The 15,053-nt window shown below is 32.3% G+C and overlaps 1 protein-coding gene across 23 annotated transcripts in view; it reads left to right on the forward strand.

Annotated features, from left to right (window-relative positions):
* The window catches only part of LOC141537592 (uncharacterized), a 102,298-nt gene extending 87,278 nt beyond the window's left edge, over positions 1-15,020 (forward strand). For 4 of the 23 annotated variants that reach the window (XM_074258660.1, XM_074258666.1, XM_074258661.1 and 1 more), the window contains 17 exons: positions 1,324-1,412; positions 3,659-3,752; positions 4,521-4,609; positions 4,690-4,779; positions 4,848-4,892; positions 4,979-5,005; positions 5,087-5,122; positions 5,199-5,303; positions 5,682-5,726; positions 5,884-5,946; positions 9,037-9,063; positions 9,148-9,201; positions 9,320-9,346; positions 11,466-11,501; positions 13,212-13,346; positions 13,500-13,782; positions 14,464-15,017. In XM_074258660.1, the coding sequence (XP_074114761.1) occupies positions 1,324-1,412; positions 3,659-3,752; positions 4,521-4,609; positions 4,690-4,779; positions 4,848-4,892; positions 4,979-5,005; positions 5,087-5,122; positions 5,199-5,303; positions 5,682-5,726; positions 5,884-5,946; positions 9,037-9,063; positions 9,148-9,201; positions 9,320-9,346; positions 11,466-11,501; positions 13,212-13,346; positions 13,500-13,628 (1,091 nt within the window). In that variant the 3' untranslated portion in view covers positions 13,629-13,782; positions 14,464-15,017. Of the gene's footprint in view, positions 1-1,323; positions 1,413-3,658; positions 3,753-4,520; positions 4,610-4,689; positions 4,780-4,847; positions 4,893-4,978; positions 5,006-5,086; positions 5,123-5,198; positions 5,304-5,681; positions 5,727-5,883; positions 5,947-6,165; positions 6,309-9,036; positions 9,064-9,147; positions 9,202-9,319; positions 9,347-11,465; positions 11,502-13,211; positions 13,347-13,499; positions 13,783-14,463 lie in introns of those variants that run through there. The other 19 variants (XM_074258649.1, XM_074258657.1, XM_074258653.1 and 16 more) reach the window with 16 other exon arrangements.
* Positions 15,021-15,053: the final 33 nt, after the last annotated feature.

Here is a 15,053-nt window from a genome sequence, read left to right on the forward strand (position 1 = left end):
CTCTGCAAAATTGCAAGTTGATTGGTCGAGTCAATTTTTAACAATTTCCAAAAATGCACTTTTGAGAAAAGTGTTTTTTTGGATTAGCTTTTAAACTACTTGCTCGATTGTTTTCAAACTTCAAGAAGACTTGAAGGTTGGAAAACTGCATCGAATACCGCAAGCCCAATCAAAATTGGTCGATTTGTTCAAGAGTTATCACAACACCAAAAATCAAAAATTCAAATTTCCTCATTTTTTTCTAATTAGATCTCGAGGAAATATAAAAAGCTCTTCACTGACAATTAATAAAATCAAAAAAGAACTAGTAGCAAAAATAATGATAATATAAGAAAAGTAACTAAAAAAAAGTTATCTAAAAGTCTTGTCGTATAACTCAACATTTAGAGTACTCGCGCTTTACTTGGCAAAAGCCCGTACCGATTATCGCGGCTTTCGTCTCCGCTCACGTATTCTCGCCAATTAGAACTTTGTTCAATTGTAACTTTTAGATTGCGCCCGACGGACTACCTTCATAGTTTTACCTTATATATATATATATATATATATATATATATATATATATATATATATATATATATATATATATATATATATATATATATGTACAACGTCCATTTTACTTTTTCTTCTTCTTCTTCTTCTTCTTCTTCTTCTTCTCGATCAGAGTCCTGGTACTTGTTTTCTTTCATTTGGCGGCTGATCAATGCCGATATTTCACCGCGTAAGAAAAATGTCTTCCCTTACTACACTTATGTCTTTTTATTTAATGGAGCCCCAATACGTTTCTCTGGCTCCTATCGATTCAGGCTCAGCCTTTGTCCTGGATCTTTTGTCAGGAATCCGACAACCGCTAATAATTATTATTAAGACTCATGATCATACCTTTTTGATAAGAGATTAAAGGAATAATATAAATAGTTTCGTCAATATGGATGTAATTCAATTTATTTTGTTGATTTAATAAGTTTTCTAAAAACATTATTTGAATTTTTTCTGACAAAGTAACTGATAACGTCATAAAATTCTTAGTTAAAATTTTCCTGATGCCGCGCTTTGGGTTGTACCTTAATTTTGCAACGACTATAACTCGGAAACTAATCGACCAATTTTCAGATTTTTTTTATGACAACATAAAATAGTGTTCCTTCGGTCCCTCCAAAAAATCGGCTCGAAATATCCTTTCCCACCCCCTCCACTAAGCCTCCAAAAATCAGTTACTTTGTCATGAAATTCTTCTTGATCTTTCGGAAATTTTCCTCTCTCTGAACCTGAAAGATGACTGAAAAACTTGCTGACAAATATAAATATAAATCAAAACAGGAGCCCAAGGCGAAAAGGGAGATCTGGGTCCAATAGGGCCACCCGGCCCCCCCGGGGAGAAGGGAGCCAGGGGCAAGCAAGGCAAGAGGGTAAGCTTCAGGTCCTCCGGCCACTGGATCATGTCGAGGGAAGCTTCCTAGTTCCACAACCTTGTCCTTCTGTCCTCTTCACAATCCATGGTAATCCATTGGACATCCTTCCTTTCAACATCACAACATCCAGATTTGTGTCAAATTCCTGGAGCAATCCCAGTTAACCAGTTTTCCAGTTTCCCAGATGCATGCTACTGCTGCATGATGAGTATACTAGTACCTAAATGTTAAGTATTTGCCAAAGAATGAAGAATGGAGAATGTAGAATGTAGAATGAGAATGAAGAATCCGCCTAATATCACGATGACCGACGTGCCACATGGTTCGCATGTGCTGAGCGATTTACCAAGACCAACACCCTTAGAAACCGACTGAAAGAGGGTGAGAACCCTCACCTTTTTTTCTTCCTTCTACTGCTATGCTGTGCTAGTGCTTCAAATGCTTGAGAATTCAGCAGTCGATCGACTTTTGACACCCGTAATATCATTTCTATGCACTTTTTACTTCTCTCTGCATTGCGACTTTGTGCTCAACCTTAAATCTTGGTTGTCAATTTTACTTTTATTTTATTGTTTTTTGTTTTGGCTTGTTTTTTTTTTTTTTGGTGGTAGCGATTTATTTAGATCTGAGATAAAATGTCATTAGATTTGATTATAGATGATCTTGTTCAATATATTAAATATATCTGATCAGTCTTGATATATAAGATCAGATCTATCTGACCAGGATGTATAAGATCAGATATATTCGATCATACTTGATCAGATCTGATATATCTGGATATATTGGATATATGAGCAATATATTGGTGATCTTGTTCAATATATAAAACATATATGATATAGCTGATCAGATCAGGTATATATGATCATATTTGATCAGATCGAATATATCTGGTTATATATGATGTATTTAATATGATCTGATCATATATACCTAATCAGATCTGATATATTTAGTCATTTTCTATATAGCTGGGCATATCTGATGTATCTGATCTTTTTCAATATATCAAATATAATACATATTTAGGCATATTTAGTCATATCTGATCAGATTTGATACACCTGACCAAGTACATTTGGTCAGATCAAATATATCTGGTCATATCTGATGTATTTTATATGATCTGATGTATAGGATCATATCCAATATATCTAATCAGATCTGGTATATCTGGTTATATTTGATATCCCTGGATGTATCTGATCTTTATCGATATATCAAATATATCCGATATAGCGCATCAGGCATATTTGGTCAGATCAGATATATTAGGTCATAACTAATACATCTCATCCATATCTGATCAGATCAAAAGTAAAGCCGTCAAGTAATTTATCCTTTTGATAGCTAAATATTTCATAAAAATCTTCTAAGGTTCAAATAACTAACGATATAAATAATATGGGGCAGATAACTGAACAATGATTATGATTACAAAATCATAAAAAACGCTATAACATTGAAATAACACCTTTGGATAATATTACTATTGATGAAGATGATCAAAAGAAGGAAGCAGGGTGGTGATTCTCAAGCTCAATGACGTTTTTGCAATCAACCCTCAGGGGTGTAAGTACAATCGAAGCTAATCAACTAGTTACGACCCTTGAAGTTAACGGGAAATAAGTCCATGTGAAAGCTCTAGTGTGTTGAAAGAAAAAAAAATAACCATAACCGTTATTTCACGCGCGTGTGTGCGTTTATGTGTGTTGTCTGTGTGTGCTTGGTGTGATGTCGTCACAAGCTTATTAATGTTCTCAACAAATAACATTTTTATTGTATTGTACTAGTATAAATCGATTTGATTTATTTTTTTTTTTTTACTGCTAAATAATTACCAGCCAGAATCAATAATTAATTATTAATAATATATAATCATAATTAAACCAACTAATTAGCTGGTTAATACCAGTATTTGTAGACATTGTGTGGTGCCGTAAGTATTTTTTTACTGCTCGTAGTAATTAGTAATTAATAGAATAGCTGTAGAATAATTCAGTGTCCTATTAAACTCTCTGTGTGTGTATGTATGTTAACTTTCTTGAAATATCTCCTTTCCTTCCTTTCCTACTTAACAAATTATCCGACTAACAAAATGCCCCAAGTTTGGTGAATTGAAAATTAAGTTGATTATTTTATTATTGAGACATATTCAGCGTTTGGGATTATAGTTATTATTTTTAAACGGAGGACCTGTGTTGGATATCGATCTTGCAGACTTATTATTTTATCTATAGATGACAGGGGACTGCCGTTGTCCACGATCATTGAGAATTGGCCTTCCCGGTTTACCAGGTGAAAAAGGCAACCCTGGGAATCCAGGGCTACCAGGTAGTTTTTTTTTATTTTGGCGACCGCTAAATTTAATACTTACCCGGTTTGAGATGTTGGCAAAAAAAAATTTTTTTTTGTTTTGATACCTCAGTTTTCTCACAAAAATACTTCTCTAAGTCATTATTCACTCAAAATAATTTTTTGGAGTGTGTTGAGCCACGTTTAAAGCCAAAAAACACAATTTTTTATCTTTGAAGCCCCGAAAAAAAATTTTTCATCAATCGATTGCTCTAATTACCCTCATATATTTCAAGTACAACATATAAACTGTAGAAAAAAAAATACACAAACTACTTTTGATTTGTTATCTGGAAGCTAGAGGGGGTAAAATGCCCAAAAACGCGGTTTATTTCATACCTAACAAAGAAAACTTTTTTCATATGGCCATTTTACCCACTTAAGAAATTTTTTCGTATTCTAGGGCTCATTTATCAACTTTTTTAACTCTTATTATTTTTTTGTATCTGTGATAGTTTTCAAGATAAAAAATATAAAAAATCGCTTTTTTTAAAAATCGATTTTTCGCATTAAAATTTCCTTACTGCAATCAATGAAATAGCTATTTAATTAAAATCTAGCAACTCTAAAACCCATTTAAAGCCCTTGAGTAATTAAATATGTAAGGTAGCGGTCGCCTCGAAAGACATGGAACCCTCTCGTTGATTGTCAATGAACTAGGCCTCAACAAACATCGAATTCCGAACTAGAATATCCACTTAATAACAACCGAATCGGTGATTTTATATTAAGCGGTGGCTTTTGTAGGACCTAAGGGCGACGCAGGAGTACCGGGGGCTGCCGGGGTGAACGGAATCAATGGCGAAGCTGGAATACAAGGTCCACCGGGACTCCCGGTACGTATTTCACCACTGAAAATCCATTTCCTTGATGGATTAAAAGCCTGGAATTTTAAAACCGGTTTCAATTTTTACAGGGATTAGCGGGACCCAAGGGCGAGAAAGGCGAGTACGGCGACATTGGACCACCCGGGTTGATGGGTCCACCAGGACTACCTGGACCACCGGTATGTAACCCTTTAATCTTGTTTTCCTTTGTCAAAAACACTGGCTCATTCCTCGGTTTTGTTTTTAGGGCGCGCCGGGTATCAAGGGAGAAAAAGGCGATAAAGGAGAATCGGTTAGTATTAATTTGCCTCGATAAATCCAATTACAAGTAAAAAACTAACCTTGTCTAAATTCATTTTTTCCTTTTTGCGTTTTCAGAAGTACAAAAAATTGAGAAGAAGACAGGTAAGATCCTAATTTCGTTTTGTAATTTTTTGAGAGAGGTCAGAGATTAATTTTATTAAAATTTTGATTATTGCTCTCTAGGGCGACGGGACTTTTGAAGTGAACGCTGGAGAAGTGGTAATTAATTTTTTTTATGGTTTTATTAATTTTTCTCATATTGTTAACTTTTATTTAATGTGGAATTTTTTTCCAGATAATGGGTCCTCCAGGTCCACCAGGTCCAGCTGGTAATCCTGGACTACAAGGGCCTCCTGGAATCAAAGGAGACCGAGGGCACGATGGTACCAAAGGAGAACCTGTGAGTCAATGTTGTTTAATTTCAGAAACAATTTATCAAAATTTTATATAAATCCCTTTAAGCCAAAATAAGCCAAAATATGGCTTTTAGCTTTAAAAAATCATAAATCAATAACAACTAACTATTTTTCACCCAACATTGCAACAGTTTTTTTTTTTTAATTTTTATTTTTTGTAATGCTCACTTGCTAAAAGTACCCCATCGACGGTAGCGAGTCATTATTAATTTATAGAACAGCTCATTAAATATTTATGATATTCACGGCGTGTAATGGATAATCGTGAGTCAAGTTAATAAAAGGGCTATCTTTTGAGCACTAAGTGAGTAAGTACTTTCAAAAATGCATTACTAATGGATCCGATGTGTTTTATATTTCAGGGCGAGAAGGGCGCCAAGGGGGACCCCGGCCCTATGGGACTACCTGTAAGTACTGAATCAAGTCAACACATGATAAAAAAAAAAAAAAAAAAACTAGCAATCCACTCAATCGCTTAAATTGAAGTATGAGGGAGGCTTTCGTGAATTTTTAAAAGTATTTCGTGATGAAAATTTTAATTTTAGAAAAAAAAACCTTTTTCAGGGCCCAATGGGACTGAGAGGTGAAGCAGGACGGCCTGGCGATGCCGGAAAACCCGGAACGATGGTAAGAAAAATTTATTTTTTATTATTATTAATACAGTTAAAAAAAACACGCTGCCTGCTTTATCACATCTCCCCAACAATAATATCCGGGGCCCGTTACTGTAACAATTTTTTTTTAAATCTGTGTTACAATCTTAATAATATTAATAATTAATATTAAAGTTATTAATAATAATAATAATAATAATAATAATAATAAATAATTAATAATAATAAACAGGTTGGCACGTGGTGATCCAACTAACAACTAACAAGGGGTTAGGTTATCCATCTACTACTTCTACTTCTACTACTACCAACAGAATCGACAATAAAACCTATCTGAAAAAAAAAAAAAAAAAAAAAAATTACCAGGATTTCTTACCACTAAACATCAAACCAAGTAGAGCAGCCATTTGCAATGAAGAAAAAAAATTAATAACGCCGGAATCCTTTTTTAAGGAGCTCGATATACATAAATATATATATTTATATATATTTTGTCACTTATTTAAGCGCAGTACTAAAACAAATAATTAAAAGATTAATAATTAAAGTAACTAAACGTTCACAAGAAAAAAAAAAAAAAAAAAGATTTCTACTGTTACAACAGTGAACAGTGTTTATCGTTGATAATGATAATTAGCTGCCATATTGGACCGAGGCGGAGGTTACTTAAACTAAATGAGTCGACTTTGGACTGAGAATCGGAACGATAGTTTAAATTTCAAATATAAATATTGATTATGGTGGTAATGAGAGATTTACTGATCAATTGTTCTATATAGGCTAGTGTGATACATAATATATCATGATTTTACGATTTAACGTAATTTCTTTGTCTTATAGTGTTTAATGAAAAGTAATGTCAGATAAGATGAAAAAAAAAAAAAAAAAAAAAACCTACTCGGGACTCGAACCCGCGACCTCAGATTACCGGCCCAAAAAATTGTTTCTGCGATATCTCAGAGACTACTGAACCGATTCGGGTCATCAAAAGTTTTTTTTAATCGTTATTTTGGACTCTATAAAATATGCTTATTAGCTAAGCGATCTGTTGACCCAAAATTTTGACTAAAAAAAAATCGTATCTGATGTTTTTCTTCTGTACTTAGTCTTTAAAATTCCTACCCTTGTAGCTTAATTTTTTTCTAAATAAAAATCTGAATATAAATATATAAATATGAACTTCAGTGGCATGGAAAAAATTTGTGTACATATTTAGTCAATGAAGTTCAAAAAAGGTACTTAAAAAAATTCAAAAAAAAAAATAAAAGAGGAAAAAAATACATTGACTGTATAACCGCTGAAAAAAAAAATGGCCTACGCTTCTATTGTCACGTATTGTCACAAAAAACAAACGTTATTATTATTAATTTAAAATAACTTAATTAAATTTGTATGTAACGAGTGTAATTGGGACGTATGAATGTGGAAATGAACAAAAGTAAATTATAAATAATAATAATAATAATAATATTAATAATTAAATTAATAATAATAATAATAATAATAATAATAATAATAATAATAATAATAATAATAATAATAATAATAATAATAATAATAATAATAATAATAATAATAATAATAATAATAATAATAATAATAATAATAATAATAATAATAATAATAATAATAATAATGATTATTGAGAAACGTGAGGCTCGTGCCAAGTAAAAAAAAAATCAAAGCCTCGATGAGATTATTATTTTTTTGGTTTAACATATATTATTATTTTGATTAATGGTTGATGGTTAATATAAATAAATTTCGAGAAATTCTACGCTGGCGTACTCTCGGGGCTTTTGTTTTGACTGTATTAATTATTTGTAATTATTAATATTAATTGTAATTGGTAAAGATTACTTATTTAAAATTAGTAATTAGTATGTTTATATTAATAGTAATTTTTTATATTATGAAAAAAAAAAAGAAATTAATAATTTGGTTGTTATTATTAATGACTATTATTAACAAAACACGCACATAAACACATCACAGATAAATTGTAACATACAAACATAAACAATTTTTTAAATGTAATCGACTTTTGAGATTTATAGATTAATAATTAATGATTAATTGATTAAAATTATTACGTAAGAAAAAAAAAACATTAGAGGTTAACCCTCGATAAGTGTAAAATGTATTTGTTAATCGATTAATGAAAGATCGAAGGAACATGACAAGACAAAAGATAATTAAATTAACTAACATTGTTTCATGTCTTGATTAATAAACGAGAATGTGCATGTGCCTGTTGCTCTTGCTTATATTAAACAAAGGAAACGATTTTATCCTCACCCTCCTGCGATTAACGATACTTTTATCACCAGGGTTGCAAATTTTGGGTAAGAGTCGATTTTTTTTTATTTTTATCTTGCAAAATATCGGAGATACGACAAAATTATAAGAGTAAAAAAAGTTGACAAATAGACCTTAGATTACAAAAAAAAATTTTGAGAGGGTAAAATGGTCATAGGAAAAAAGTTTTCTTTGTTAGGTTGGAAAAAAATCGCGTTTTTTGGTGTTTTTCGCCCTCTGGGTTCCAGTTAACGAATCAAAATTAGTCTATATATTTTTTTTTCTTTTCTTAATATGTTATTCAATAGATATATGAAGCTAATTGAAGTAAACGATTGATACAACAATTTTTTTCGAAGGTCTTAAGAAAACATTTTGCAATTTTCGGCTTTACAGCTATGAGGAAAATTTTTTTTTCAATTTATTTTCGCGTTAAAAGATAGGTAGTACCCATCCGAATGATAATTTGTGGTTTGCAACCCTGGTAAAAAAAAAAAATTCACACCAAGAAGAATGCGAAGCCTGCTCTTGATGGCATAAGACCAGAATCTTGAAGAATTTCGATCTCAGCGCTTGCTTTCATCGTTAATTTCATCAGACAACCTTAGGACTGATAAAAGCTCGCCTTTAAGGCGGGAAATTCAAATTTGAAAAGTGTTGATTGGGAAATTAGCGATGAATAAAGTGGAATATGAGGCGGCTGTGCATAGTGTGCGCTCGTCGGTAATAGCATTAACTATTTTTAAAGCCATCAGATATTTCATTGACATTTAATCAGACAAATATGACCTTTAATCCCTTGCAGGGATCGCCGGGCTTAGACGGTATGAAGGTGAGCAAATGGCTAGTAATAATTAACTTGCTAATAATTCCTTATATCAAAAAAATCTAATTGTCGTTAAATTTTGTTCCCCAGGGAGCACAAGGCGAGCCTGGAGTCAAAGGCGAGCGCGGTGACTCAGGTCTACCCGTAAGTATTCCCTATTTTTATATAAATAATACCAATAATAACGATAGTAAACGTTTAATTACTCAGCAATTAGGACATTATTCAGCTTAACACTAATTTCATTTGCATTTGTCCTCAGGGTACTGATGGGATTCCCGGTGCTCAGGTATAGCTTTCGCCTTTAATATATTTCTCTATACCCTTCACTCAGTACTACATTACTCAGTATGCACACACACACACACACACACACACACACACACACACACACACACACACACACACACACACACACACACACACACACACACACACACACACACACACACACACACACACACACACACACACACACACACACACACACACACACACACACACACACACACACACACACACACACACACACACACACACACACACACACACACACACACACACACACACACACACACACACACACACACACACACACACACACACACACACACACACACACAAGCACTCACTATGACCTACAAACTTCTAACTCAACTAACTCGATAAAAAACTTTATGGTCTATTGTTTGTCAAGTGAGTTTTAGTTTACTCGTCATTTATCTTCATATTCTTCGTCTCGATCTCGAGGTGAATTGTTTATGTTGTTCTCTTTTTGGTGAATTACTTCGCGTCGAGGCAAGGGGAAGGGGTAAAAACGGAAAACGGAATGAATACATTTGTTATTTAGGTCACGTTTTTTTAGTCTTAGCTCACAAGTCGGAGTTTGTTATTGGATAATATTTTTTTCGTAAACTTACTGAAGAATATCATAGAAATAGTGCTTAATGATAATATTTTCGTGTTAAATTCTTAAAATACGAACAGCTTTCATGAAAATACAGCTTAATGATGTTTTTTTAGTCTTTTATCTTCAGAATAAGAATGTTTTTCATGAAAACGCAACCTAATAACGATGATCGAGTCTTTTAGTTGAAGTATTTAAGATTTTTATGAAAACGGAGCTTAATGATTACGATTTATTCTTAAATTCTTGAAATATCTACCATTTTCGTAAAAACGCGGCTTAATAGTAATGTTTTAATATAGTTTTAGAGAAATATTGATAATTTTCATGAATATACTCCTTAATAATGTATCTCTAGTCATACATTTTCAAAATAATCACAGTTTTCATGAAAATATAACCAAGAATTGATATTTTAGTCCTCGCTTTGAAAAATATTGAAGATTTTCGAACAAAAAAGCTTAATCATACCTTTCTAATCCTGTATCTGAAACACATTGGTGATATTTATGAAAATGCACCCTAATTATGATGATCAAGCATTGAGACTTTAGAATGTCGACAAGATTTCATGAAAACACGGCTTTAAGATTAAAAATATCACCCAATTCCGTTTAAATTTTTGTTTGATCGCAATTTAACGATTAATTTCTTGCCCCTTTTTAATTTTTAATTTTTTCTTTCCAAATTTAGATTATCTAACTCACTACTCCCCTAATCTCAAAATTTCATCAAAGTTCGACAATTTACCATCTAAGATCCACTATATCTTCTTTCTGTAGTGGGTCAGTAGATACCAATGAATTCAGAAAGGCTCCTCGGAGAGACCAATAGATTTTTATGGCTCCTCTGGGACTCCCCCACTCCAACCAATTCATCGATGACCATCTTCTCAGGCTTTTCCTTCCGAAATTCTGTTCTCACTCCGGGATCTAGTCTTCTAGTCCGAAAGCCAACAACTTTTATTGACTTTTCAACACTCCACTGTCCGACACTAACATCAACCCCTTTGACACAGAAAGAATGCTCTAGTCTGATTGGACACTGTGAAAAATTTCTGTTAAATTTTAAAATGGGTGCATTGGATCGTTAGACTAGAATAAAGCGAATGTTCGAAAACGAGCGTAAATTTCCGTCCTGAACTACGCCTCGGACGTTAAAATTACGCCCGATTCAAACCTTAAGCTCATATCGAAATGTCGTCGCCGTCAGAAAACCGCCACTTCACGGCCTTATGACATATATAGGATAATTGTAAATTCGTCTGGGAAATAAATTTCACCGGTAATATGTACCATACTAAAAAAAAAAAAATATTTATGCAAAGTAAAAATTAATATAAAATTTTCACAATGTAAGCATGTAAAATTGAGAGTGTATATGTGTGAGTGCGTGTATCTTAAGTGGAAGAGAATAGCAGAAACCGGATTTCCGGGTCTTCCTCCAACAATTTCACACTTCCGTGGCGATTAATCACTCCTGCAATGTGACCGTATTACAGGGTTCCAAAGGCGACACAGGTGCCCCAGGCGAAACCGTGAGTATCCTAAACACGAGTTATTGTCCCATTATTAACTACAAGGTAGTTTAAGTCTAAGATAAGATGGCGGCTTTAATAAAGAAGGGGGGATATGAAAACGTTCATTATCTATTTCTTTCTCTCTCTTACTCTCAGTATGGCTTGCATATTACACACATGTCCGTGTCCGTGTCGGGGATGCGTGCAAGAGAAAGAGAGAGAGAGAGAGATATCTATATCTGACGGTTGTCGAATTCAGAAACGCGATGCTAGGTCGCTGCCACCACCATATTCGCCAGACAATAGAGAGGGTCGTAACCCCCCTTTAGTAAGCTAAAGCCTGTCTCTTTGTCTATATCTGTTTCTCTATCTCTGTTGCTCCTTTTATCTATGAAGCGCGATAGTGTGGACTCCTGCCAAGGGATGGCCACGCATCCCTTCGCACGAGCCCATGCTTGAATACGAACGAATGGAATTCTATTTTTTTTTTCCTTTTTTCGGACTTTACTTTTTCCGTCAAGCTTATATCGAATTTTTACGGTGATTAATGCTAGAAAACGATATCTGATTGTATATGGTTTTTATTTAGAGTGGGAGAGAGAGGAGTGGAGTTGAATGTAGTTGTGGAAGATTAGGATCAGATTATTAGAATCTGGAGATAGTTTTTGCGAAGCAGATGTGTCATATATGATCAGATAAGTTATATATGATCAGATATGTCATATATGACCATAAGTATGATGAAATAAGTATCATATTTTGATAGATAAAAGTTATTTTTGATTTGAATATGGCATGTACAATCAGATATTGCACATATGATCAGAAAGATCAGATGAAAGTATTATAAGTTTCCTTTAAACCAGATATGCGATATATGATCAGATAAAAGTTTCATAAGTAGATTTGAAATCAGATGTAACATATATGATCAGATAACAGTTTTATAATTTATTAGAGGACGATACATGCCAGATATGATCAGATATGTCAAACAAGGTCAAATAATATACCCTTAGTTTTGGCTGAATATTTATTATGATTGATAACACTGAGTCAATTTATTTCTGATCATATATCAGATGTATCTGATCATATATTGTTATTCTTTACATATTTTTAGATATAATTACTCTATTGTATGTACTTAAAAATTTTTCCATAAAATGCATGGTAGTTTTTCTCGATCGTCTATATGTGATATATATGTCATATATGATCAATTGATCACATATATGATACTCATATGACTGTTTATGCTTATATATAACTTGTGTCAATTTCATATGAACCTTTGTTATGACATATGCCCATATGCGGTCATATATGATTATGTATGGTCATATATAATTAGACATGATCAAATTTAATCATATACCATCATATACTACCATATACGATCGTATATAAATATTGTAAATAAAAATAAAATATATACAACAAAATTATTATTTCATCATTAAATCATCTTACTGAATAAGACGAGAGCACTTTGCACATCTCCCCATATTAGTAACCCTAAAATTAGCATTGCTAATTAACCAACGCCTGGGTAATTGCACGCCGTATAATTGCCTTAATCAGCTGGCTTTTATAATACCAATAACAATAATATTAATAATAACAACAATTATTATCAGTGTCTATTCATGATAATGACAATGACAATAATTGTGATGATAATGATACCTCCTCCTCTCGATCTTCTAACATAGCCTCGAATTCCAGGGTTCTCCGGGAAAAAAAGGCCGTAAAGGTGACAAAGGGATCAAAGGTGACCAAGGAGTACCTGGGCTGGATGCCCCCTGTCCTCTCGGAGCCGATGGACTACCTCTTGCAGGGTGTGGTTGGCGAGCACCTCAGGTACATTATTGAATTTTTATAAATTAAATTTATCAATTAATTTGGGGCTAATTTTTGGTGGCTTGACTTTTTTGGGGGTAGTGTTTTTTTTTTTTTTTTTTCTTTATTTTTTAAGCACTGGCTTCTGTGTGCAAAATAATTATTGTTATTCAGCAGGACATCGTTAGTACAATGAGTCCAGCTCACGAAGGACCCGAGCCCGCGGAAACTGACTACGACGAGCCCGAAGACGAATACGAGGAAGAATACACCGATCCCAGTGGGAATTTAGCCGAAAAATAATAATATTATTATTATTTATTTTTAATTTATTAAGATAATATAATTTAACATAAACATATATTTATATATACATCTGTATACCGCAACTATATGCTAAGAATACACTAGGATAATCAATGGATTGCGAATACTGTCCTACGCATTAACTCACCCGGTAATTTGCATCCCTTTGTAATGTTACATAACCTGGGGTCTTGTGGGGTGGTTATGCATGCGTATGCCATTAACTTACATCTAATCATCATAATTAGTCTATTTACAGAGTTACAAATTTTTTTAATTTACGTAATTACTAAAAATTTTCATGAGAAAATTTAGAGTCGATTTTTCACTTTTTTTTTTCTCGGAAAATAATTGGGCTACGAAAAAATTATAAGAGTAAAAAAAGTTGGCAAATACTTTCAAAATTTAGGAAAAAAATTTTAAACTCAAAATTTTTTTATAGGAAAAAAGTTTTCTTTGTTAGGTTTGAAAAAAACCAAGTTTTTTGGCTTTGGAGGCCCTCTATCTTCTAGATAACGAATCAAGTGGAGTCAAAATATTTTTTTTTCAGTACTATATAAGTAGGAGTTAAATATTTACGGGGTAGTTGGTCAAAAAAAATAGGGGTAGATATTTTTTTCGGGGCCTTGAAGAAAAAAAATCGTATTTTTGGACTTTAAATTCTATTTTTTGTTGGAACTTTCAAGTGAATTTTTTTTTTTTTTTTTCGAGAATAATTGGGGTCAAGAAATATAATTTCAGGTCACAATAAAAAAATTTAATTTGTAACTCTGTAAATGTAGATAATTAATTAGCCGTATGTGTTGATATTAATTTTATTTTTAATTTGCAGTCTAAAATTTTGCAAAAATGGCTTTGGGAAGAGGAACTTCATCAACAACATCTGAAAAAACGCGAGCACAAACTACGCAATCAATAGTTTAATTATATAATATAATTAATTAAAAGATATATAATTAAAGTTTTTGTAATTGTAAAAACAGTTTGAAAGACTACGTTAAATTATTAAACTTATATATTAATAATTTTCAAGGGCAAACTGATAAAAATTTTTTTTACAACTCAATTGTACCGGGTTCGAATCCCGGGCAAAAAAAATGATTTTTTTTTTTCGTGAAAAAAATGAATAATGAATTAAATTATTAGTATTAAAAAAATAATAATTATTTCAACTAGAAATATGTAAGTTATGTAAATAATGTACTTACCGTGCACTTATAAACGTGCACGTGAGTTCGTGTATATATTTAATAAGAAAATATCTACGAATAATTATAATTAATGTCATTTCTTTTTGTTCTGAATATTGTATTTTATATATTAATATTGATATTTTTATATATGTATGTATCTAATATTAAAACGTAATAAATTATAAATTATACTCTCTAATGTACACATGTTAATATTTTATAATTGTAA

Source organism: Cotesia typhae, unplaced genomic scaffold, assembly GCF_013202065.1.
Source record: "Cotesia typhae breed Kobodo isofemale line unplaced genomic scaffold, CoteBio_Ctyphae scaffold_91, whole genome shotgun sequence".
In the NCBI taxonomy this organism is placed as follows: domain Eukaryota; kingdom Metazoa; phylum Arthropoda; class Insecta; order Hymenoptera; family Braconidae; genus Cotesia; species Cotesia typhae.